At 44.3% G+C, this 23,849-nt stretch overlaps 1 protein-coding gene across 2 annotated transcripts in view; it reads left to right on the top strand.

Moving 5' to 3' along the window:
- COL14A1 (collagen type XIV alpha 1 chain) overlaps nt 1–23,849 on the top strand; it is a 198,939-nt gene that overhangs the window by 132,088 nt on the left and 43,002 nt on the right. For both annotated transcript variants that reach the window (XM_045005058.1, XM_045005059.1), the window contains 4 exons: nt 92–201; nt 1,724–1,882; nt 12,359–12,436; nt 12,715–12,801. In XM_045005058.1, the coding sequence (XP_044860993.1) occupies nt 92–201; nt 1,724–1,882; nt 12,359–12,436; nt 12,715–12,801 (434 nt within the window). The remainder of the gene's footprint in view (nt 1–91; nt 202–1,723; nt 1,883–12,358; nt 12,437–12,714; nt 12,802–23,849) is intronic.

Below are 23,849 nucleotides of genomic sequence, written 5' to 3'. Positions count from 1 at the left end.
TACTAAGAACAGTGTTTGCTCTTACAAATAATGATGCATCTGTTTTTCCCTCTCAAATTGAGATTTTCTTTCTCTCTCTCTCATTGTACAGATGATGGTAAAACTCTGATTTTCTTTAATTATGACTACAAAGGGGATTTTCAAACTGTTACTTTTGAAGGCCCTGAAATAAAGAAAATATTCTATGGAAGTTTCCATAAGGTTAGTTATACTAACAGAAAGATAAATTTTAAGCATACAGAACAAAGGTTTTGGAGTTCCCTTTTTCACATTTTGAGGTTTTCTTGTATACATTCCCCTTTTGTCAATGATTTCTTGTATTTTACAGTTTACGGGTAATCTACCAAACACTATTAAGAGAACAATTTGGCAATAATAGGTTCATATATGTAATGGATTTGTTTTATTGGTGTTGCTGGTAATATCAACCTTGGTCTCATTCTTCATTATGTCTATTCACTTCTGTTTCTACCTATGTTTTAGAATTGGTCAAATTCTATGTTTTAGAATTGGTTGAAAAGTGATTTAGACAATAAATGGCTTTTCATTTGAAAACTGGAATGTTTCACTGAAGAACAAAAATGCAGTTATTTAAATTTTCTTCAAAAAATAATTGGCCGTTTTTGACCAAATCTATATATCTGTAGTAGAGATGCACAGTGGTGATCCTTTCATAGTCATTAAAGATCTCATGGCACTGCCACAAGAATAGCGGTAGTAGCCTTGGTATTCTGGCTAAGTTTTAATAGTTACCATTTTCCTAAAAGTCTGTAAATTAAGACCCCCCTAACACATTAAGATAGGGTTGTACTGCACATAGGAGTAAAGAAATCCCTTTAATTATTCACTTTTATTCCTGGGCTCAAATCTTTCATTAGGAAAAAAGCACTGTATATCTCAGCTGATTCTCCTGGCCTAGTGATGTTTGAAAGGCACAAGGGATCCGGTTCATGGGTGCCTTGCAATCATTTTGTGCCAGCGAGGCCTGAGCAAAGTGACCACAAAGTTGTTTTGTGGCTACTGCCCCTCTCTCCCAGATGATACTCACAGCACAGTCTTCCTAACTGCTCTGCCAGCTCTGCGCACCAGTTCCCACAAAAAACCTCCTGGCACAGATGGTGCCTCAAGGTGGGCTGTGTGTGTGTGCAAGGTGCAGGATGGGTTGTGACTGGAGAAATCCTGTGTGCTGGGTATTGCCCAGCTGTCTCAAGGCCCATTAGTGTTGGACATCAAGGTGAAAGTTAGCGCAGCTCTCGGGGCAGTGCGGGGAGGCTTGTGCTGTTACTCCCTGGGCTTTCCTGTTCTGTGAATCAATAGGGGATTTTGATCTTTGAATGTAAAACTTTCACACCGATTTTATTTGACAATTTTGTCCAAATTATTTAGTAAATTTTACTATTTTTGATAGAGTCCATTTGTCTTTTGTAAGCCTCTGCAAAACATTTTGGGTGAAAAACAGGCTCACAAAAGGCCTGCACACCACTAAGTAGCATAAAAATCAAGGGCTCAGTGGGACTTAGATGGCAAATAGTCCTTGTACGGGCCCTTTGCACAGGGGTGAGGAGATGGCAACCTGCTCAGAGATATTCCATCGGCAGAAAAAGAGGCTTAATTCCACTAGCTAATATAACATCAACTCATTTTAAAAATGCTCACTGTGTCTGGTAATCCAAATTCTTTGGTCTCCTCTATGTGTATTTGAATATCTTTACTTTTTGCCTAGTTGCATGTTGTTATCAGCAAGACTACAGCCAAAATTATTATTGACTGCAAGCAAGTGAGCGAGAAGACAATTAATGCAGCAGGGAATATTACTTCTGATGGGATAGAAGTGCTAGGAAGAATGGTCAGATCCCGAGGACAAAGGGACAACTCTGCACCAGTAAGTGAAACAAAGGCAATGTTTAAACCATAAGAGAATTCTTAAGGTTGAGCATGCAATATCCACAAATTTGTGTTTTTAGCGGAAACAGGATGAGCTCAGCTATGACAGCAAAGAATCCTGTGGCACCTTATAGACTAACAGACGTTTTGCAGCATGAGCTTTCGTGGGTGAATACCCACTTCGTCGGATGCAAGTGGGTATTCACCCACGAAAGCTCATGCTGCAAAACGTCTGTTAGTCTATAAGGTGCCACAGGATTCTTTGCTGCTTTTACAGAACCGGACTAACACGGCTACCCCTCTGATACTTGTCAGCTATGACAGTGTTACGTTATAGAAATTCTGTGAAAACCTGTTACAAACTTCAATCTAGGCAAAACTGTTTCGATTAATGAGCTCCACAACTAGATTTTTTGCTCACACACATATTTAGAAGTGAGTCCCCCTGTGCAAAGTACTGTACAGAAAGAGATGGTTGTTGCCCCAAATAACCCTCATTACACAAATTAACAATATGCATAGCTTGGGTCCTAAATCATTTAAACATGATTGTCAGTGATCATTCTGAACTTCCCTGTGTGTATAATCCCCTGTAGTCCTTTAACATTTGCCTGGCCTTAGGCTTGCTTCCCAATGATTTTACATAAATGCTTTGGTTTTACACAGACTGTCTCCACGAATGCCTTTCCTAGCATTCCTAGCGCCTTTAAAAATAGTAAACATTCAAATATTTAAAAATTTAAATGATCTTCCAGAGCATGAAGAAATAGTAGATTAGGTCCTTCCCTCCACTCACTTCACCCTTCCCTTGTGGTGCCTGCCCCCACGCAGAGCTGAGCAGCTACCAGAGCTCTGAGCAATCTCCCATTGTCTCTGCTGCTGTCCAGGGGGAAGGGATGGGTCCCTGCTGATGTCAGGTGCAAGAGATACAGGCATTCCTTTACTCCATTATGAAGGTTCTTATCCCAATTTAAATTGAGCAGATGTTTACATATATTTTTAATCTTCTTTTCTCCATTGCAAATTATTTTTTTAAATAACCTGGGGAGGGAGACTGTAGAGGGGTTTGGCTGGGTCTCGTCCCTCTCCAGGGTGGCAGGGAACCACACCGCCTCACTACTTCCTTTCAGGGAATTAGTCTGCCTGCGTGAGTCTCTCGCCGCGGCAGCAGTAGAGGCAAAACATAGCAGTTATTGACACCTGGTCGGTGGGCAGTAGTGAGTCACGGGCTCAGGTCCTCAGACAGGAGCTGAGCAACTGTTATATAATGAGCAGGCCCTGGGCCTGGGGTGGGGCAACAAAGAGTCAATGGCTCAGGCCTCAGGCAGGGGCTGAGCAAACAGTTATATTCAGCAACTCCAGACTCTTGACTCCAAAGGGCCTGGGAGAGGGGGAGACTGCCACCCACTGCGTCCCAGCCCGGGGCCCTAGCAGCGGCAGAAGACCCGCTGCTGCGTCAGTGGGGATCCTGGCCGCAACACACTGACATAGGCTCTAGCAGTGCTGCAGCCAGACTAGGGTCGGCTGCCCCCAGGCTACTTCCTACCTCCCCCTCTAGAGGTACCTGGGTCCAGATGGTGTCCTCCAAGGGGTCAAGCGCCAGGGGTTCCTCAGAATAACTGGTGAGTGGTAGGCTTGGCAGCTTCTTGGGGTAACTTGCGTGGGGCAGGCTTGACAGCTCCTCCAGGCTCTAGTCAGCATCAGGCATCGTCCGGTCCGGCTAGTCTTCGGGTCGGCTGCCGATTGCCGGGGTCTCCCAACCAGGAGCTAGGCCACAGGCGTCTGGCATCTCCAGCGGCTGTTCTTCTAGAGAGCTTGGGGGTTGGGCTTTTATACTTCCTGTCCTGTGCCTTGACCTCTGGGGGGCGGGTGCAGGATTCACTAGCTCCACCCACTTTGGTGTCCAAAGAGGCTCGTCCCTCTCTGGGGCGGCGGGGAACAACAGCGCCTCGCTACAGAACCATTTTTTAAATAATTGATTTATACCTAAGTTTTATCTTTATCTGTCCAAATCTTTTAAAATGGACATTCCCTTTGGGTGAGGTTTTGGCCATATTGAATCAGTATGAGTTTACTATTGGCTTCAGTGGTGCCAGGATTTCATCATGTCTTCTAGGGTTGCATTTTGTTGTTGGAGGGGACAGTTTGTGGGACATGGAAGTATATCAACTTATCAGCTGTTTAGTCAACTCAGCGCATTCTCTTTGAACTGTCTCGACCTTGAACCTGACCTTGACCTTGGTTTGAATGGGACTGAGGTTCATATTTAAAATGTATCACTTCTGATTGTATTTAAAAACTCAGTCCAGTCAAAAATATATTTACCCAAAGAATAGATTTGTGTGGGGGAAAAAAGAGAGTCTTTAAGTCTCAGGCTTATGGATGATGATGACTGAATATCCTGCCTCTAAAGACAATTAAACAGAACAACCTTTGTGGCCACATTCCAGTAGTAACAGACAAAGGCAAACTCAGAAAAGTTTGGAATTAAAGAGGTCTTTGTAAAGGGAAAGGGAAGGAAATGGTGGCTTTTGTTGGAATCTAGAAATCTATAAAAGATAAGTCATTCAACAAGCTACCCACTCACTGAAAAAATTAGCTGTGTTCATATGGAAAACATGGCAACTTACATAAGACTGTAATCATGCAGCTCAAGACATAATTCTTTTTCTTATTAATATTGTCTAATTGGTCCCTAAAGTGTGTGTTTATATGTGTATATATGCCTCTGTAGACAACAGCAAGAAAATGTCCAATCACCAGTCTTTAAAGGTCCAGGTCTGACTCTCTTATTCATGCTGAGTAGCAGTTATCTAAGCAGTCCCATTAAGAGAGGAAGGTTGGCCTTGTGGTTAAAGGCACTGGACTGGAGACTCAGAAAATTCTGACTTTGGGCAAGTCACTTAGATCTAGATCAAGGGTATTTAGATACCTTAGTCCCATTTCAGTTTAAATCAATGGGAGTTAGGCACCTAAATACCTTTGAAATTCTGAGCCTGAGAGCTCATCTTCATTACCGGGGAGCTCAATGCTGCTGCTGCTGCTAAATCAACATCAACACACTCTCTGGTCGACTCCAGTACTCCATTTCTCCGAGAAGATTAAGATAAGTCGACAGGAGAGCATCTCCCATCGAGGCAGCACGATGAAGACACCACAGGAATTCGACCTAAGCTATGTCGACTCCAGCTATGTTATTCACGTAGCTGGAGTAGCGTAACTTGGGTCGACTTACCCCGGTAGTGAAGACAAGCCCTTCGTCTCACTCTGCCTCAGTTCCTTAGTGTAAAATGGGTATAATAATACTTCCCCACATCACAAGAGTTTTGTGAGGAGAAACTCTCAAATGTTTCTATGGCAACGCATGCTAGGTAAGTGCCTAGTAATGTTGAAGCCCCTTCTTATGTGATAGCCAATGGAACTTATGCAGCAGCACTTTTGAAATTTATACCCATAATGAATTAATAATACTTTTGTTTTCCTTTGCCAATAAGAGGAAAATGGTGGCATTAATTCAAGAGAATCCAGCATCAGGAAGGCTACATTGACCATGGAAGATTTTGAGATAAATCCTAAAAAATAGCAAATTATTAAACACTCTGGAGCTCTGACCATTAAAATAAGCAACACATTCAAATGTTAGCATTACTGAAGTAGAGCCAAGATTAATTTACTGTATGTTACAGATACAGTAACAGTACAGTAACTTCTGTAGTAAAACCTTGTGCATGTGTAACCCACACACCTCCTGGGGGTGGTATTCTGTCCCATCTAGTGGCACTGAGACCACTTAGGGTATGTCTACACTCCAGGATTATTCCGATTTTACATAAACCGGTTTTGTAAAACAGATTGTATAAAGTCGAGTGCACGCGGCCACATTAAGCACATTAATTCGGTGGTGTGCGTCCATGGTCCGAGGCTAGCGTCGATTTCTGGAGTGTTGCACTGTGGGTAGCTATTCCATAGCTATCCCATAGTTTCCGCAGTCTCCCCCGCCCCTTGGAATTCTGGGTTGAGATCCCAGTGCCTGATGGGGCAAAAATCATTGTCGCGGGTGGTTCTGGGTAAATGTCGTCACTCATCCTTCCTCCGGGAAAGCAACGGCAGACAATCATTTCGTGCCCTTTTTCCCTGGATTGCCCTGGCAGACGCTATAGCATGGCAACTGTGGAGCCTGTTTTGCCTTTTGACACTGTCACCGTATGTGTACTGGATGCCGCTGACAGAGGCGATACTGCAGCGCTACACAGCAGCATTCATTTGCTTTTTCATGATAGCAGAGACGGTTATCAGCCATTCTGTACTGTCTGCTGCCATTGTAAATTGGCAATGAGATGACGGTTATCAGTCGTTTTGTACCGTCTGCTGCTGTCATGGGTGCCCCTGGTTGAGGTTGGCCGGGGGCGCAAAGACAAAAATGGGAATGACACCCAAGTCAATCCCTTCTTTATGGTATCTAAAAATAGAGTCAGTCCTGCCTAGAATATGGGGCAAGTGTACTAGAGAACCAGTGTATCAGAGAACCAGAGAGCACAGCCGCTCCGTGTCAGATCCCGCAGAAATGATGAGCTGCATGCCATTCACAGGGGGTGCCCCTGCAACAACCCCACCTGTTGCTTCCCTCCTCCCCCAGCCTTCCTGGGCTACCGTGGCAGTGTCCCCCCCCATTTGTGTCATGAAGTAATAAAGAATGCAGGAATAAGAAACAGTGACTTGTTAGTGAGATAAAATGAGGGTGGGGCAGCCTCCAGCTGCTATGATAGTCCAGGCAGGACATTAAGCGGTGTGGGGGAGAGGAGCCCAGCATCCCGCTGCTATGATAGTCCAGGCAGTACAGAATCTTTTCTTTACACATGAAAGGGAGGGGGCTGATGGAGCTCAGCCCCCAGTTGCTATGATGAGGACGGTTACCAGCCATTCTGTACTATCTACTGGGAATGACCGGGAATCATTCCAATTTTTACCCAGGCGCCCTCGGCCGACCTCACCGAGGCCAGCCAGGAGCACTCACAGGCTGATGACGAGGACGGATACCAGTCATTTTGTACCATACCATCTGCCAGAGGGGAGAGGTTGCTGCTGTTTAGCGCTCAAGCACCCCGTCTACCAGCAGTATGCAGTAGACATAGGGTGACATTGAAAAAAGTCAAGAAACAATTTTTTCCCCTTTTCTTTCACGGGGGGGAAAGGGGGGTAAATTGACGAGCTATACCCTGAACCACCCCGGACAATGTGTTTGACCCTACAGGCATTGGGAGCTCAGCCAAGAATGCAAATGCTTTTCGGAGACTGTGGGGACTGTGGGATAGCTGGAGTCCTCAGTACCCTCTCCCTCCCTCCATGAGTGTCCATTTGATTCTTTGGCTTTCCGTTAACGCTTGTTACGCAGCACTGTGCTGAGTCCCTGCTTTGGCCTCTGTCTGGAGATTTTTTCAAATGCTTTGGCATTTTGTCTTCTATAACGGAGCTGTGATAGAACAGATTTGCCTCCCCATACAGCAATCAGATCCAGTATCTCCCATACGGTCCATGCTGGAGCTCTTTTTGGATTTGGGACTGCATCGCCACCCGTGCTGATCAGAGCTCCACGCTGGGCAAACAGGAAATGAAATTCAAAAGTTCGCGGGGCTTTTCCTGTCTACCTGGCCAGTGCATCTGAGTTCAGATTGCTGTCCAGAGCGGTCACAATGGTGCACTGTGGGATACCGCCCGGAGGCCAATACCGTCGATTGGCGGCCACACTAACCCTAATCCGATATAGTAATACCAATTTCAGCGCTAATCCTCTCGTCTGGGAGGAGTACAGAAATCGGTTTAAAGAGCCCTTTATATCGATATAAAGGGCCTCGTTGTGTGGATGGGTGCAGCGTTAAATCAGTTTAACGCTGCTAAAATCGGTATAAACGCGTAGTGTAGACCAGGCCTTAGAGAGAGAGAAAGAGATTAATGAGTCTGCTCTACAGCCTTAGCTAGGGTGACCAGATCACAACATTAGAATATTGGGACACATTGGGGTGCCATCAGCCCTGCTCACAGTCCACCCCCACTCCTCCCAGGCTCCGCCTCCACTCTGCCCCAGGTCCCACCCCCTCCCCATTCGCCCCCTGCCCCCTTCTTCATCCCCCGGCCCCTTGCTGGCTTGCTGCATCACTCCTCAGTCCCCCACCCACCGCTCGCCTCCTTACCCCCCCGCCCACCTCACCCCCGCCTCCTCACCCCCCCCACTCACCTCTTCACCTTCCCCGCCCACCCACCATTCGCCTCTTCACATCTCCACCCGCCACTCACCCCTACGGCGCCGACTTCCCCTCTGCCAGGTGCGTGCTCGCCCACTCCCCGCCTCTTCCCACCCAAGCAACTGCCCTTGCTCCACCCTCATTCCATCCCCTTCCCCCAAGTCCCTGCCCTGCCTCTTTTCCACCTCCTCCCCTGAGTGTGCCATGTCCCCGCTCCTCCCCCCTCCCTCCTGGAAAGTGCTAAGCACTGCCAAACAGCTGTTAGGCGGTGGGAAATGCCAGGGGAGAGCGGGGATAAGGAGGCGAGGAGTGGGGAGCTTGGCTACAATTTTTCCTTGTGGGTGTTCCAACCCTGGAACACCCATGGAGTCGGTCCCTCCCTCCCGCTCACCTCCTTACCTGAATATCGGGACAAATGGCATCCCAATCATACATTCATTGGGGCGCGGGACAAAGGGTTAAATATCAGCACAGCAGGGGCGGCTCCAGGCCCCAGCACGCCAAGCTCGTGCTTGGGGCAGCATGCTGCGGGGGGCGCTCTGCCAGTCGCTTCTGTGGAGCCGCGGGACCAGTAGACCCTCCGCAGGCACGCCTGCGGGAGGTCCACCGGAGCCACGGGACCGGCGAACGGCAGAGCGCCCCCTGCGGCATGCCGCTGTGCTTGGGGTGGCAAAATGTCTAGAGCCGCCCCTGCAGGATAGTCCCAATTTTATCAGCACATCTGGTCACCCTAGCTTTAGCTAACAGCCAGCTGGCTTTTAGCTCATGCGGTAGAGACTCATGCCCTAAGCTCCAGAGGTCCCCTGTTTGATCCCACCCACCAATGACCAGGGTCTGTCAGTATTACACATGAGCAATAAGAATGTCTGGTTACAGTTGTGGATAAGTTAGTTTTGCAAAGGATTTCAGGATTTCAAAATGTGGTTTAATTCTAAATTGGAAAAAAACCTGAAAGTTTTGAAATTCTCTACAAAGGAAATTCCATAACATTTTAGTTCAGGTTGATCAAAACATTTTTGTATCAGCAAAATCTAAATGTTTTGTTCTAATTTCATCTTTTAAAAATATATTGTATAATATATATAAAATATATTGAATAAAATATAAAATGTAAGTATCCGGGGGTAGCCATGTTAGTCTGTATCCACAAAAAAGTCTGGTGGCACCTTAAAGGCTAACAGATTTATTTGGGAATAAGCTTTCGTGGATAAAAAAAAACTCCCTTATGCCCAAATAAATCTGTTAGCCTTTAAGGTGCCACCGGACTCCTTGTTGTTTTTATAAAATTTAAAAATTCAAAACAAAATCAAAACTTTCATTCTGAAAATATCAAAACATCTTGTCAGAACTCCCCCCCCCCGTTTTTTCGTTAAATAAAATTTCAGTGAAATTGACTCAGTTTTTAAGCATTTTGATAGCACTGCATATTTCTACAGAATATGGTTTTATTGATGTTTCCGTGACCAGTTCTCAGTATAGTATCCTGGAGCTCTGTAAGCTGTCATATAATTGAGCCCTCCAGTGGGACTGAATTAATTGGACTGTTCATTTCTGTCCTAGCCTGTTGTTTGTTCACCAATACCCTGCAACTGCTATACGCTATGTATTTTCTGTGTTTATTCTGTGTGTCAATGTATATGGATTGTAAAAAGATAATTGCAATAGGGTTATCTGATCTAAAAGAACCTTAGGCTGCAATCTTTCACTGAGTTCAGCACAGGCAGACTCCTTTGTCTGCATGGCTCTGTTTGCAGGATCGGAGCTTCAGGAAGCTAAAATGCTATGAATGCAGAGCTATGAATAAATGTTTAACAACAGCAAAGAAAGCTTTGTTAAGTAATTTAGCTTGAATCAGAAGAATCAACCCACATACATAACATTTTAAAATCAGAATATTGACTCATTCAGTATTTAAATGAACACAATAAAGCAATTCAGATAACTGTTTCTATTTATTCTTATTTTACAAGAAAATATTTTATCACTGTGGATCTATGGATTGTTTAATCTGGAGAAAATGAAAGTACGTGTATGCATATGTAGCGGAGAGTGTATAATATGTGATATGTAAGAAGTGGGGCACACTGTGTGTGTGTAAGAATCTAATATTACAATCTCTCTCTCTCACACACACAGAGTTCATTTTAGTACCCTTAGGTATGATTTAGTTTTAAGTAAATCTTTCCATTCACAAAGAGATCATAGTTTGACCCAATTCATACTGGCACTGAAACAATGTCAGTGGAACCTTTAAATAATGTGTCTGATAGAAATTAATATGGTAGCAGTAGCATGGAGATTTCTGCTACATATAAAAGTATTTCAATTTTAAAACTTAGGTCCTGGTCCATCAAATGCTTACAAACACACTTATCTTTACTGAAGTGAGTACTTTTGTTGAAGTCCATGGGGCTATTCATGTGAATGTCTGCTAAGAGCAATGCATATGAGCTACGAGCCAAGTGAGATCAGTAGGACCAATCAGGTGAACAAAGCCACCCATCTGGGCAAATGCCCACAGAACTGGGCCCTTAGTGAGTAGTGAAAGGAACAGTCAATTTTAGACCATTGTATCTGGACAAGGATCACAGTTTTTATGAAAAATATTATTTGTCAGTCTATATGCTGATTCATTATTGGTGACACAGTGTGAAGTTTCTGAACTCCATTCTTTTTTTCTGCTTGTTTCTACAGTTCATTTACTTTCTGTTATTTATTTTTCCGGTGTCTTTGTCATTCTACACAGTCAATGACTTCTGTCATAAATCAGCATTTTCTGTGCCATTTTAAAATGTATTGTAATGAGAAGAGCCACCCTGGCGAACTCCTGCATTTAAGCTATATCCTGGTGTGCACGCCCATTTAAGATTGCCTCTTCCCAACTTAGCCAGAGGGGTGAGGTATTTGATTGGGCTGGCAGGGAAATGGCCACCCTCTGGGGTTCTGGTTGGAGGGCGGGGTGCTCTCTGTTACCAGGTTCCCTTTCTTTCTTTCCTGTCTCCCCACCCAGAACACTGTAGAGTGGGGCTTGAGCTGGGGAGAGTGGAGCAGAGTTCCACCTCCTTTAGTCCCCATTAGCCAATTTGGGGAGGTAAAGAAGCCAAATGGCTCCACCAAACCCACTCCTTCATGTGTTAAGCGCTCCTAGACACACATCAGCCATTCTTGATTCTGAAAGCAGCCCCACCCCTTTTGCCACATAGATAGGGTAGCCATCAGAGCTGGGTTTCCAGGCTTGCTGTAGGTCTAACCAAGGGATCAGCAACCTTTGGCACACGGCCGGTCAGAGAAATCTGCTAGAGGGCCGGGACGGTTTGTTTACCTGCAGCGTCCGCACGTTTGGCCTATCACAGCTCCCACTGGCTGCGGTCCCCTGTTCCAGGCCAATGCGGGCTGCAGGAAGCGGCGGCCAGCACATCCCTCAGCCCGTGCCACTTCCCGCAGCCCCCATTGGCCTGGAACGGTGAACCACGGCCAGTGGGAGCTGCGATCGGCTGAACCTGCGGACGCTGAAGGTAAACAAACCGTCCTGGCCTGCCAGCGGATTTCCCTGACAGGCCGCATGCCAAAGGTTGCTGATCCCTGGTCTAACCCAATCATTTTAGTGGGTCAGGAAGGAATTTTTCCCTCTGAGTGCATTTGGCAAGATGTCTGGTGTTGTGTTTTGTTGTTTTTGCTTTCCTCATGGTATCCCGAGCCCTGGTAGCTGGGGATAATAAGCATTGAAAAGAATTCATTTAAAAAATAAAATAAAACTGGAAGTGGTAATAAATGTCACTAAAGATTGTCACAACTTGTGCTGGGTGTCCAGTGCAAGTAAAAGGCTTCAGGGGAACGAGTTCCAGAGAAAATCTGAGCACAGGACCTGTGAGGTAAGAGGAAGTGTTTATTTTTCACAGACAGAGCTCCTCCTTGATTGTAGTCTCATTCCCCCTTGAGGGAGGGAGGGTGGTGGGATGCAGCAAGGGGCTAAATCGGGAATTCAGTAGCAGGGGTGGACATGGTCCCATTCAACCCTTAAAGCCTGGTATTTTGGACAGGGTGGTCAACCCCACTCCCTTCCCCCCATCTTTATATTAAAGTTGACATATTTGTGACCTGCTGCTTTAAATCTATTCACGTGTCTCTGTCATCAGTCTGCTGCATGCCCTGATCAGTGGCCCCCCTTTGCAATGGCTCCCCTTTTCATTGAACTTCTAATGGACACATTGCACTTTATTCCTTTTTTCAAACAGTTCCAGTTACAGATGTTTGACATTGTTTGTACCACCTCCTGGGCCAATAGAGACAAATGCTGTGAACTTCCTGCCTTGGTAAGAATCCTTTTTTAAAACTACCATTGTACTTTTTTTTTCTTACATCAAAACCAAATATTTTTGCAATTTTCCTCACGAAATCAATAGGTGGGATTTTCAAAAGGACCTAATTGTCTTTGGAACAAGCGTCCCATTGAAAGTTAATGGGTCTTATGCTCCTAAATTATTTAGGAGCTTTTGAATTTTCCCTTCAATATTTGTTGTCTTGATCTATAAATTCTCAGTTGTTGAATTTATATTTTGAATACAGACTTACTATTTTGCTCTCTCCTCAGAGAGATGAGGAAAGTTGCCCATCTCTTCCTCATTCTTGCTCCTGTTCCGAATTTAGCAAAGGACCACTTGGACCTCCTGGACCACCGGTAAGGTTTTATTCATGTTTGTACTCAGATGTACCAGATACTCCACTCTTCAGTCTTATTTGCTGGGAGAAAGGGACATGTTGTACTGTTTTAGCTATTACAATTAAATTACAGCAGGCAGAGAGATGCATATTCACTCCACTTAGCTAGTGAAGACCTCATGCAGTAGCTTTAAAAAACTAACCCTATTAGTGAACCAAATTCTTATGGCATAATCCAACTGCAAGGCAGTAAGATGGACTGTATTTGTTCTGTTTGTACAGCAGTTAGCAGAGTGCGGTCCTGTCCATGACTAGGACTCCTAGGCACTATGGTAATAGAAATAATAATATGTCAATTTCTAGAAACTTTGGTTTCTGTCTCTAGAGTCAAGAGACATGCTATGCAAATGCCACCTGCTTGCCACTTTTTTTTAAAACCACCATAGTGTTATTTGAATGTTTTCTAGTACACACGTTTAAATACACCTTGGAATCTAGCTTTCTGAAACACTTGATCAGTAACAATATGCATATGAATTCAAGGTCAGATTGTGCCTGGCTCTTCCAAGGAAGCAGAGAGTGTGAGGCAGGGAGATGAAAGAAGCCTTTTCCCACCTTGCCTGGCCTGCATTAGAGCTAAACACTTTTAGTCTCTCTCTGTTTGGAGGAACTTAGGGACTGTTCCTCTTATAGTTCCTCCTTCCACATCATCTCATATGAGGCTGGATGCACTTCTAAAAGATGGTGCAACCTACAGTCTGCCTTGTATCAAGCAGATCAGAGAAAGTTGGTGGTACAATGTCTCCCTAAACTCTGCAGTGCTCTTACTCAGGCCAGTGGCTAAATGCTACAATTTGGCCTCAGCTGACTGATTTTTAGCAGTTTAAAAATTGTAATTCTTGTTTGCAATTTTGTGATTTTTTTTTACCAGTGTCCCTAACAATTTTACACAACAGTTGGATGTGCTTTTTCTTTTAAACCTGCAATGTAAACCTGTATGATTAGCTTCTTAAGACTGTCACTAAGTTTACATAGAGATTTTCATGTCAGTTGAGGACCTCAGGTTTGGAATTCATGTATACATTTATGCAAACACAGAGAGATATAGATGGTATCTAGTCACATCGTAAAGGGACAGAGAAAAAGGAGAAGGGAGAAGAGCAGTCGTGATAAAGTAAAAAATGTTGATTCATGAAGGAAAATATTTTTCTGAAAAGCCTTGAGTGCACAAATTAGACTAGACACTGGACAGGCCTAACTTCCACTTTAGACACATGCACAGCAGATCCAATCCGACACTTATCCTGGCAGCATCTTGGGGGTTAATCTTTTTACAAGAATGAACTGTGCTTGAACATGTTTTCTGTGTCTGGGTAGCCAGAGTTCATTTCAAGTGGATACAGGAATCCAGTCAAAATTCTAATTATTTTAAGGACAATATGATTTTTATCTTGTAGTCCTTCAGCAGTGTCAATGGGAGTGATATGTGTGAAAGGACTGCAGGAATAGCCCCTAAGGGCTGTAATTATCTGACACTACTGCAGGCTTTTTCAAGAAACACCTTTCACCTGATGGCATTTTTGCATTCAAGTGGAATCAATTCTAGCTAGGATTCTAGGATCAAATTAATCCCTGCCGTGACTCCATGGTTGAATATGGCCCCTGAACTTTACAGAAACATGCTTCTTTTCAACACTGGTAGGCATTTTTCTTCCACTGTTTTTTTTTACTTGTACAAACTATGCCTCTTATGGTGGTCAGTGAATCAAAATTGTATTGCCACATGTATTTTTAGAGTCTACCAAACCAATGACATAGTACAGAATAAGTCCTGGGTAAATTGTTTCTTTCTTTTTAATAATCCAGTGTTTTAGAATAACTCTGTTTAGTGCTTTATCTAAAATCATCCATTTTAATTTATTTTGTACTGTGTATCATTTTCTTTCCCATATGTCTCATGTATAATATTTTAAGATGCTTATGGCAGTGGTATCTACATTTTTAATAACCAGTACCCCAGTCATTTTGCACCTTGTGTGTGAAATTTTAGCTTGGCATTTAAAAAATTATCAATTATCACAATGGTACCAAGAGAGGAAAATTTGGAGGCATACATTCCTTTAGAACCTTAAGTAATTGCAGAATTTTGTTGACATTCTTTTACAATAGGCTAGGAAAACATCCTGATCTGTTCCTTTGAGCTATATGCTATTGAAGTTTGCTTTGAATTAATTGGTGAACTAGAAAATAGTCTTTGTTAGCCTCACATACCTGCCTTCTGTACTCAAAAGAAAGGAAGGATGCTTACCTATGCTGAAATCTCTCAAGCATGGTGTATGCCAAACAGCTGCGTATGGATAGATATTTCAGAAATTCTGTTTCAGTGGAGGTGTGTAGTGAATACACTTGTCTTGCTCTCTCTTCTCTAGCAGAAAAATTGCATGAAAATAAAGAGATGGATAAGTAATTTTGAGTAGAGACATTAAGTCCCAGTCCTGCAGCTGCTTCATGTGCAAAAATTTATTTGAAGTCAGTGGGAGGTTTGGATGTGGAAGACTTGTAGAATCAGGCCCTAATTGGTTATAAGGAAATGTTCTCAATCCCACTTCAAGTCTGTAAATGACTGTATGAGGAAGAAAGAATGGCAGCCTTCCAGGTATGAAGGAAAGTCCCAGACCAAGTCATCAGGAATCTTGTGCTCTGGAACGGGACCATCTGGCATTAAGAAGCACCAGATCAAGATTTCAAAAGGGAAAACTGCAGCACACTCTGGTAATGGGACTGCTTCTTTAACACCAAAATCCTAGTTGGTACTGCCAGATCTGGCACCCTATACTTCAATGACCCGAGTTATGAAAATGACTTCATCACCTATGGCTCACTATTCCACTCTGAAAGACCTTCTACTACTCCCAGAACTGGAGTCATCTCTCCACTCCAGACCGCAATGCCCAGCCCCAGAACTTCAGTCGATACTATTTCATTATGATACCCATCCTCATCCACAAGTAGAGGTCAAGCCAGACTGTCTCTGTTATCGTCAACAAGTAGAGGCAGGTCACCACCGCTTCCTTTGGTATTAAGGACTCCCTCTCTGTGATCTACTCCTCAGAGTCAGAAGAGGACTACGATGGACACCCGGTTCTGGACTATACCCTGAGGCACTGCTTGAGTGGGTGGAGCCTGGACAAGAACACTGAGAGTTTCCAGCATTTCTAACTACTCCTGTATGAAGGAATATTACCCCTATACTCATTTGTACCCTTCCCACTGGGGCCCAGTACTGAGGGGCTATGAGATCCTTTAATGGCAGTATTAGGCTCTGGAAGACCCATGGGATTACCATCCAGTATAACTGCCTTGTTGAATGCTGCACTGGGGGTGTGTTGTTTCCACACAAGGAAAGACCTAAATTGACATGGAGATCAAATAATGGCTTCACTCAGAAACAGCTTGATCATTAATAGGTGCTGGAGAAGATCACTGTTCAATGCCAGGGTTTAAATGAGTGCTGATGTTGGAAGTGACCATCTTGTTATTGAGACAATCAAAATAAAAATAAAGAAGCTAACACCAGTCAACGCAGAGGGTATGCATGATGCTAGAAAGTTATTAGATCCAGCTGTGAAGGCACATTTTAAATTGCAACTTATTGATAGAATCTGAAGATCTGACGTCACTGAGGGAAGACACAGAAGAACAATGGCAGTTTTTCAAAGAAGCAAGTGTGGATGCAGCCATTACTACAGCGGGGATGAGAAGGTCTAAGAAAGAATAGCTGTAACTAAATATATGGAGGCTCGTTGAAGAGAAGAAAGAATTAAAGAAGAGAATTTAACAAAACCTCCCAGAAGAGATAAGTAAGAGAATAAATGGAAGTAAAGCAAGAGAAGCTGAAAAGACATACAAGGGAGGGAATTCTAAAAAGCTTCTGCTAGTATATAAACAACTGATATAATAATTCTCGAATGGTTGAGGAGTTATGACAACTCAAGATGCTATAATTTTAATCAGAGAGGAAAGACAAAAGCCAATTGGATGGAATGTTTCCAGGTTGTGCTCAACCAGCTAAAACCACTAACACATACTGAGATGGGAAGAAATAGCAGACATAACTATATCACTAATTTGTCTTTGAGAAAGTAACTGAGGCCATAAACCACCTGAAGAGTGGTTATGATAAGATACATGCTGAAAACTGAAAACTGGAAAGGAAGTGATACATATGCAGGTTTACAGAATGCTTTGGGGAAAGGATATCTGTCCTAAAGATTGGAGAAGAGGTGTAATCTACAAATTTCCTAAAAAAGAGGACTAGTTTATTTTTGAAAACTGGAGAGTGATGATACTCATATCTGTACCTGGAAAAGTGTTTTGCAGTATTATTTTGAATAGGTTGAAAACTGATGTTGATAAAGTACTCAGGATTTTGATTCATTAGGTTGTATTCAGACCAGATTTTCACCTTGAGAAGACTTATTGAGAAAGGCATAGAATCCCAGCGGAAGATGCTTTTTAAGTTCTTTGATTTTATGAAAGCGTTCGATAATGTCCACCTAGTAGCCCTCTGGAAGATCTTGAGAAGCTATGGAATTTCAGCAGAGATTGTTAAATTGCTAAAAGCTTTGTATGACGAGTCTGCATGCTGCATCAGGACAGAGAGCGGTGACATGGGGCTAGTCTACACTTACCTGCCGGGTCGACGCGGTGAGTTCGACTTCTCGGAGTTCGAACTATCGCGTCTAATCTGGACGCGATAGTTCAAACTCCCTGCGTGCTCCGGTCGACCCCGGTACTCCACCACTGCAAACGGCGGTGGCGGAGTCGACCTTGGAGCCGCAGACTTCGATTCCGCGGCGTCTGGATGGGTGAGTAGTTCGAACTAGGGTACTTCGAATTCAGCTATGCTATTCACGTAGCTGAATTTGCGTACCCTAGTTCGACCCCCCTTCTTAGTGTGGACCAGCCCATGGAAAGGTTTCAGATTGTTATTGATGTAAGGCAAGGTTGCCTATTATCCCCATAAGCCACAGCTCAGATGGCCAGCCCAACTCCATTTTATCACCAGCAACAGTATGAACCACCATGCAAGAGGACACATGGAAAGGGTGCCCATGGTAAACTGTCTTCCACCTCCCAAACACCACTGCCCTTGAGACCTTTAAGAATGGTGCACCAACTGTGTCTCCAGATCTGCCCAACTCCTCTGGTCTTTCCCTTGCCTGTGAAGGCCAACTTTCTCATTATCTGCCTGCCTGGACAGAAATCATAACTGACAGATGGGTACTCGAGGTTGTTTCTTTGGGGTACACCATCCAGTTCTCTTCCTCCTTAACCCCCTTCCCCATCTTCTTTTGGGGAGCCCTCTCATGAGAGTATCCTCCTGCAGGAGGCAGAGTGACTCCTCAAGCTGAGGGCAGTAGATCTGGTACCTCTACCTCAAGGGGAAATGAGTTCTACTCAAGGTACTTCTTCATCCCCAAGAAGACAGGGGATAGAGACCCATTCTGGACTTCAGGGAACTGAGCAAGTTCATCTGCTGCCTAAAGTTTAGAACGGTAATCCTGTAGTCCAATATCTCATTATTAGATTCAGACAACTAATTCACGGTCCTCAATCTCAAAGTGGCCTGCTTTCATATAGACATTCATCTGGCACACAGGAGATTCCTGAGATTTGTGGCTGGTCAACTGCACTGCCAATATAGAACTCTTCCCTTTGGGTTCTCAATGGCACCAAGAGTATTTACCAACGTACTGTTAGTGGTACCTGCTGACTTTGTCAGCAAGGGGCAAGTTTACCCTTCCTTAGAAAACTGGCTTCTGCAGGGATAATCTTACCAGGAAACAATGGGAGGCAAGCACAATGCTTCTGCTTCTGTTCAAGAGTTTAGGCCTCCAGGTGAACCTGAAGAAGTCTAACCAGGGACCCTCACAATCCATAGAATTCATTAGGGCAAAGTTTGTTACAGCCAGAGGACAGCTTCCTCTCTATCACCAGACTCATTCAGTGAATACATTTGAGCCCCAGAATGTCCATATGATCCTGCCTGGTACTGTTGAGCCATATGGCCATGAGTACTTATGGGAACCATGGCTGCGATTCCCTCTGAGACCTTTTCCACTCGGTTTATCCAGAACACCTTGCCCACTTCTGGGAGAACACTTCATCCAGTTCTCTCATATCCAAGAAATCAGTTGAACTCTGTACTCATCACTGAGGTTTCTTTAATGGCATACAATCAAACTACACTTGAGTTGATCAGTGGAGAGGTAAGTCCAGGGCATACCACACATCCAATGTACATAGTCATGAATCAGCTTATTTACACACTTACACTTAATACTATTGGTTAATACCTCATAGCACATGCTTTACAATTGGTCTCCTAATTTTTGTAGCCCATTCCCATCTAGATCATGAGCTCTTCATACGCTGCACTACGTGCTAAGCCATACCTGTAAGCTATCGCACATTGCTTACTATCCTGCTATCTCTTTTCTACTAGCTACATCTTTTACATATTGACAAGGCTACTGTAAATTCATGCTCTGTTTCACGCCTTGCTTTGAATAGACCTACACTCATTTGTGAGGCTTTACCTCAAATGTCTACAAACCTGGTTGCAGGCACTTTGAGCAAGTGCAGTCTCGACCTGCTAGTCACAGTTCCCCAAAGAAGCTTAGCCTCCCTTACTCAGTGGGGGTACCACTCAAACCCCCCACTTCCAACAAAGACTGTGACCACACATGGAGGGACAGGGGAAGTGGTCCCTTCACAAGGTTATGCTTCACATCAATCTGTTAGAGCTGAGAGCAGTCAGATTAGCCTGCAATCAATTCCTCCCTTGCATCTGCAGCCAGACAATTCAGGTGTTGTTAGACATCATGATGGCAGTTTATTATATTAATAAACAAGGAGGAGCATGGGCTTCACAGTTCTGCATGGAGGTCATCACCCTCTGGATCAGGCACATTCCCATGCTAATTACACTAACTGGTATTCACATGTCAGGAATCCACAACATTCTAGTGGATTCTCTGATCAGACTCTTCCTCACAGAACACAAGTGGGAGTTGCATAACCTGATTGTCTGTGAGGTGTTTGGGGTGTGGGGTCTCCCATACATGGATCTTGTTGAGTCCCATGTGAACAACAACTGCAAGGAGTTTTGCTCCAGAGGGGGCTGCAGGCCAGGGTCTCTAGGTGACATGTTTCTCATACAATGTTTGGGAGCCTTGTGGTACACATCCCATCCACATTCTCCTCTTAACTCAAGAGTTGAGGAAAAACAGACAGGACAACTAACAAGTTATCCTTATAGCACCAGTGTGGGCCTGACAATTCTGGTACCCAATCCTCCTGCGTCTATCTGCCCAATCTCCTCTCCTTCTTCCTGTGATACATCAACTACTAACCTAGGACAAAGGATAGACTTGCCATCCCAAACCAGTCATGTTTCATCTGGGATTGTGGTATTTGGATGGATGTCAGAGTTGGAGAGGGCCTGTTTGTCTGATGTTCCAGGCCATCCTGTGCAGCAATAGGAAGGATTCTGCCAGCAAATGTTATAAACCAAAGTGGAAAAGATTTATGTTTTGGTGTAACCAACCAGGAATTTTCCTTTTCAAGCTAAGATCCCAGACATACTGAAGTACCTCTTGTCCTCAAAATTCTCAGGGTTATCTGTCAGCTTCCTCAGAGTATACCTGTTCGCAATGAGCCCATTTCATCCTCCTGCAGATGCCTACTCTGTATTCTCCCATCCAGTCACTGCCCACTTCCTGAAGGGTTTGATTTGCATCGTCCGTCTTTTGGCAACATTGGTATTACCCTGGGGATTGCACCTTTTTTAATCACCCTCACCAAGACCCTGGAATCCTGTTCCCTGCTACATATTTCTGTGAAGGGAGCATTTCTGGTTTTATCATGTCAGCCAGAAAAGTCAGGGAGATAGGGGTGCTTCTGGCTGACTTTCCCTATAGGGTGTTCCACAAGGTTAAGAACTCGTTCAGCTAGAGTTCAGGCTGGGGGCAGCAAGTTATATGGGCCTGTGGTGTCTGGGTTCCAGCAAATTCAGGGTGCAGGGGGCCCGGCTCCAATAATGTCACCCCCAGTCCCACCTGCCACCCCTGCACACCTCCCCTGAGTGGCCCTGGCTGCCCCCTGCAGCTCAGCGCTGCGCTCCCTTGCCAACTGCTGCCACAACCGGCTACAAGGAAGTGGCACTGGGGGCAGGCTGAGGTGGATGCTCTGCCTGTGGAGGGAGGAGGGGAAGAGGCGCATGGCAGCCCCCACCCCCCCTCCGGCAGGCGACTCCAAATCAACTCCGAGGTGAGGGACTTATCCTGGCTGGACATTCTGAGCAGCAACTTGGGGGGGCTTGGGTGAGTGTTGTGCTGGGAGGGTCGGGGAGGGGCCCTCCTCCCCCGGAGCTTGCTGCTGCCGGGAGAGAGAGGGCTGGGAGGAGTCCTCCTCTCTGGCTCCCAGCCCCAGGGCAGCCTGCTTGTTGAAACTGAAACTCCTCATCTCTGGCCCAGCCCCACGCCCCTCACCCACTCCTGCACCCCAGAGCCCGCACCCAGCATCCAAATCCCCTCCCAGAGCCCTCACCCCTCCTGCACCCAAACTCCCTCCCAGAGTCCACACCAACACCTCCTCCCACATCCAGCAGCCCAAACCCCCTCCTGTACCATAAACCCCCTGTCTCAGCCCAGAGCCTGCACCTCTCCTGCACTCTAAATCTCCTCCCACACCCAAACTCCCTCCCGGAGCCTTAGGCAGGTGTGGGGGGGGGGGACTTGGACCCATTCTGGACACCATCAAAAATTATACAAACCTGCCGCCCCTGTTTCAGGCAGTTTTGGTAGCTTCCCTTAGGGTGCGTCCACACTACCTGCCGGATTGGCGGATAGCGATTGATCTATCGGGAATTGATTTATCGCGTTTCATCTAGACGCGATAAATCGATCCCCGCTGCACTCCCCGTCGACTCCGGAACTCCACCAGGGCGAGAGGCGGAAGTAGAGTCGAAGGAGGAGCCGCAGCCGTCGATCCCGCGCTGTGAGGACGGGAAGTAAGTCGAAATAAGATATGTCGACTTCAGCTATGCTATTCTTGTAGCTGAAGATATGTATCTTCCATCGACCCTCCCGCCCAGTGTAGACCAGCCCTTAGAGACGTTCCTATTGCTGCTCCACCGGTGTCAGTAGCTTGGAATTCTGCTCACCTTTTTACTGAAAGCTATGCACTGATGCAAGCAGCTGCTTCCAGTCCCTCCGCTTCCTGGTAAAGACACTGTTTGTGAATCACCTGACGTGCACTATAAAGAGGGACAATTGCTTGAGGAAGAAGGAGGAGTTACCTTATAGTAACTTGAGTTCTTCAAGATGTATTGTTCCTATGTGTAGTGTACTATCCACCCTCCTTCCCCACTGCCTGGTTTCCCCTTACTGGGAACTAGTGATTGAGACAGGAGCCCCCTTTTTTTCCTCAGTACAGAGCCCAAGCAGAGTGGTAGCACATGCTTGGACCACACAGACACTGCTAGGGAAAAAATCTCCAGTTGTAAGTGCATGAAACATGTGCAACCTGAAGGGCACTATACATAGGGACAATCCATCACAAAGAACACAAGTTACTACATGGTGGGTAACCCCTCAGTATGGTTCTTAGTGTTTGATAGGTTCTTTATTGCTATATTGTTGGTGATCAAGGTGCTGCCCGTTGTAGGTAGCATTATGTTTCTTTGACTATTTCTGACATTTTATATCACAAAACTCAAATGTGGAAAAAATGGGCACTATATACGTTAATAAAATAGAACATTGTGAAACAGCGAATTGTTGTTATACACTAAAGAGCTAAGAAAATACAAATAATAAGAAGCTTTGCTCTCATTGATTAAGTACATTTTCTTTTATAGTATTGGATGCTTGTCTCCTCAGGTTGTACATAACTTTAAAAAACACACACACCTTTTCATAGGATCATAGATGATAGGCTGGAAAAGACCTCCTGGATCATCTAATCCAAACAATTTTGCCTGGGGCACGATTTTAATTTACTTTGTTTCTCCTGATGTATAATCTGTTCTTAAATACTTCTAGTGATCTCTCTCAATTTTTCCCCAGGCAAATTATTTATTTAATCATCTGTTGAAGTGAGGCCCCCAACCACTTAGTACATAAAGAAGAAAAAACTTAAGACATGAAGGAAAAAAAGAGTCTTAACTTTAGTAAAGATCTCATTTGTGCAAGCTTCAAAACCCTCAAGTCATAACTGTGCAAACTTGAAGAACTCACCGGAAGCCTTTTTTTTATGTTAATATTTCACTGGGGATAACAGATCTTATTCAAACAAAAAAGTATATCCTGTCACAATGGAAAAAGTAATTCCATTGTCTTGTTTTAATTTAGACAGCACTCAACTGTGTTTTGAAGTTTAATTTCCTTTGTATATGAATTAAATTAGTGTCCTAGGAAAAAGGCACCTGGATAATCAGGAAAGTGAAAATACAAGTAAATCTGATTAATTTTTATCAATTCTTTCAGTGTGATGAAAAATGTTTCCCATGACATTGTTTGTATAAATTTAGGTTTGATTAGAAGGGTATCTGTTGTTAATACTACATAGAAAATCTATGGCTATCTAAAATCACAAAAATCTAATCTTCCAATAAAATTATTTGCTCTCCTTAACCATAATAGATAATACAGTTCAGTGGCAGAGTTATTTTGGGTGTAGCTACCAAGTAAAGCATAAGAATAACTAACTGCACTGGACTCATATCATCCTAAAATTTGGCCAGTTATGAGGTATATATATTTCTTGTCGGCTCGTCGGGATATGTGAATCTCTGGAAGAAGTTAGCGGCCTAAATAAAAAACAACACAAAACTATTATTAATCTCTAATGAGCTAATCTCAAAAATTCACATGTGCTAGCAGTCTGGTTCAGCATTGCTTCAGGGAAATAAAGAAGAGAAACTTCCTGTCTCATCATGTGAATTTTTCTTTTCAGAGCCAAGATTTTTTTTTTGTGTGTAACAAGTTTCAAAGATTGGCT

Source organism: Mauremys mutica, chromosome 2 (genome assembly GCF_020497125.1).
Source record: "Mauremys mutica isolate MM-2020 ecotype Southern chromosome 2, ASM2049712v1, whole genome shotgun sequence".
Lineage (NCBI taxonomy): Eukaryota > Metazoa > Chordata > Testudines > Geoemydidae > Mauremys > Mauremys mutica.
This window is presented reverse-complemented; position numbering and strand designations above follow the sequence as displayed.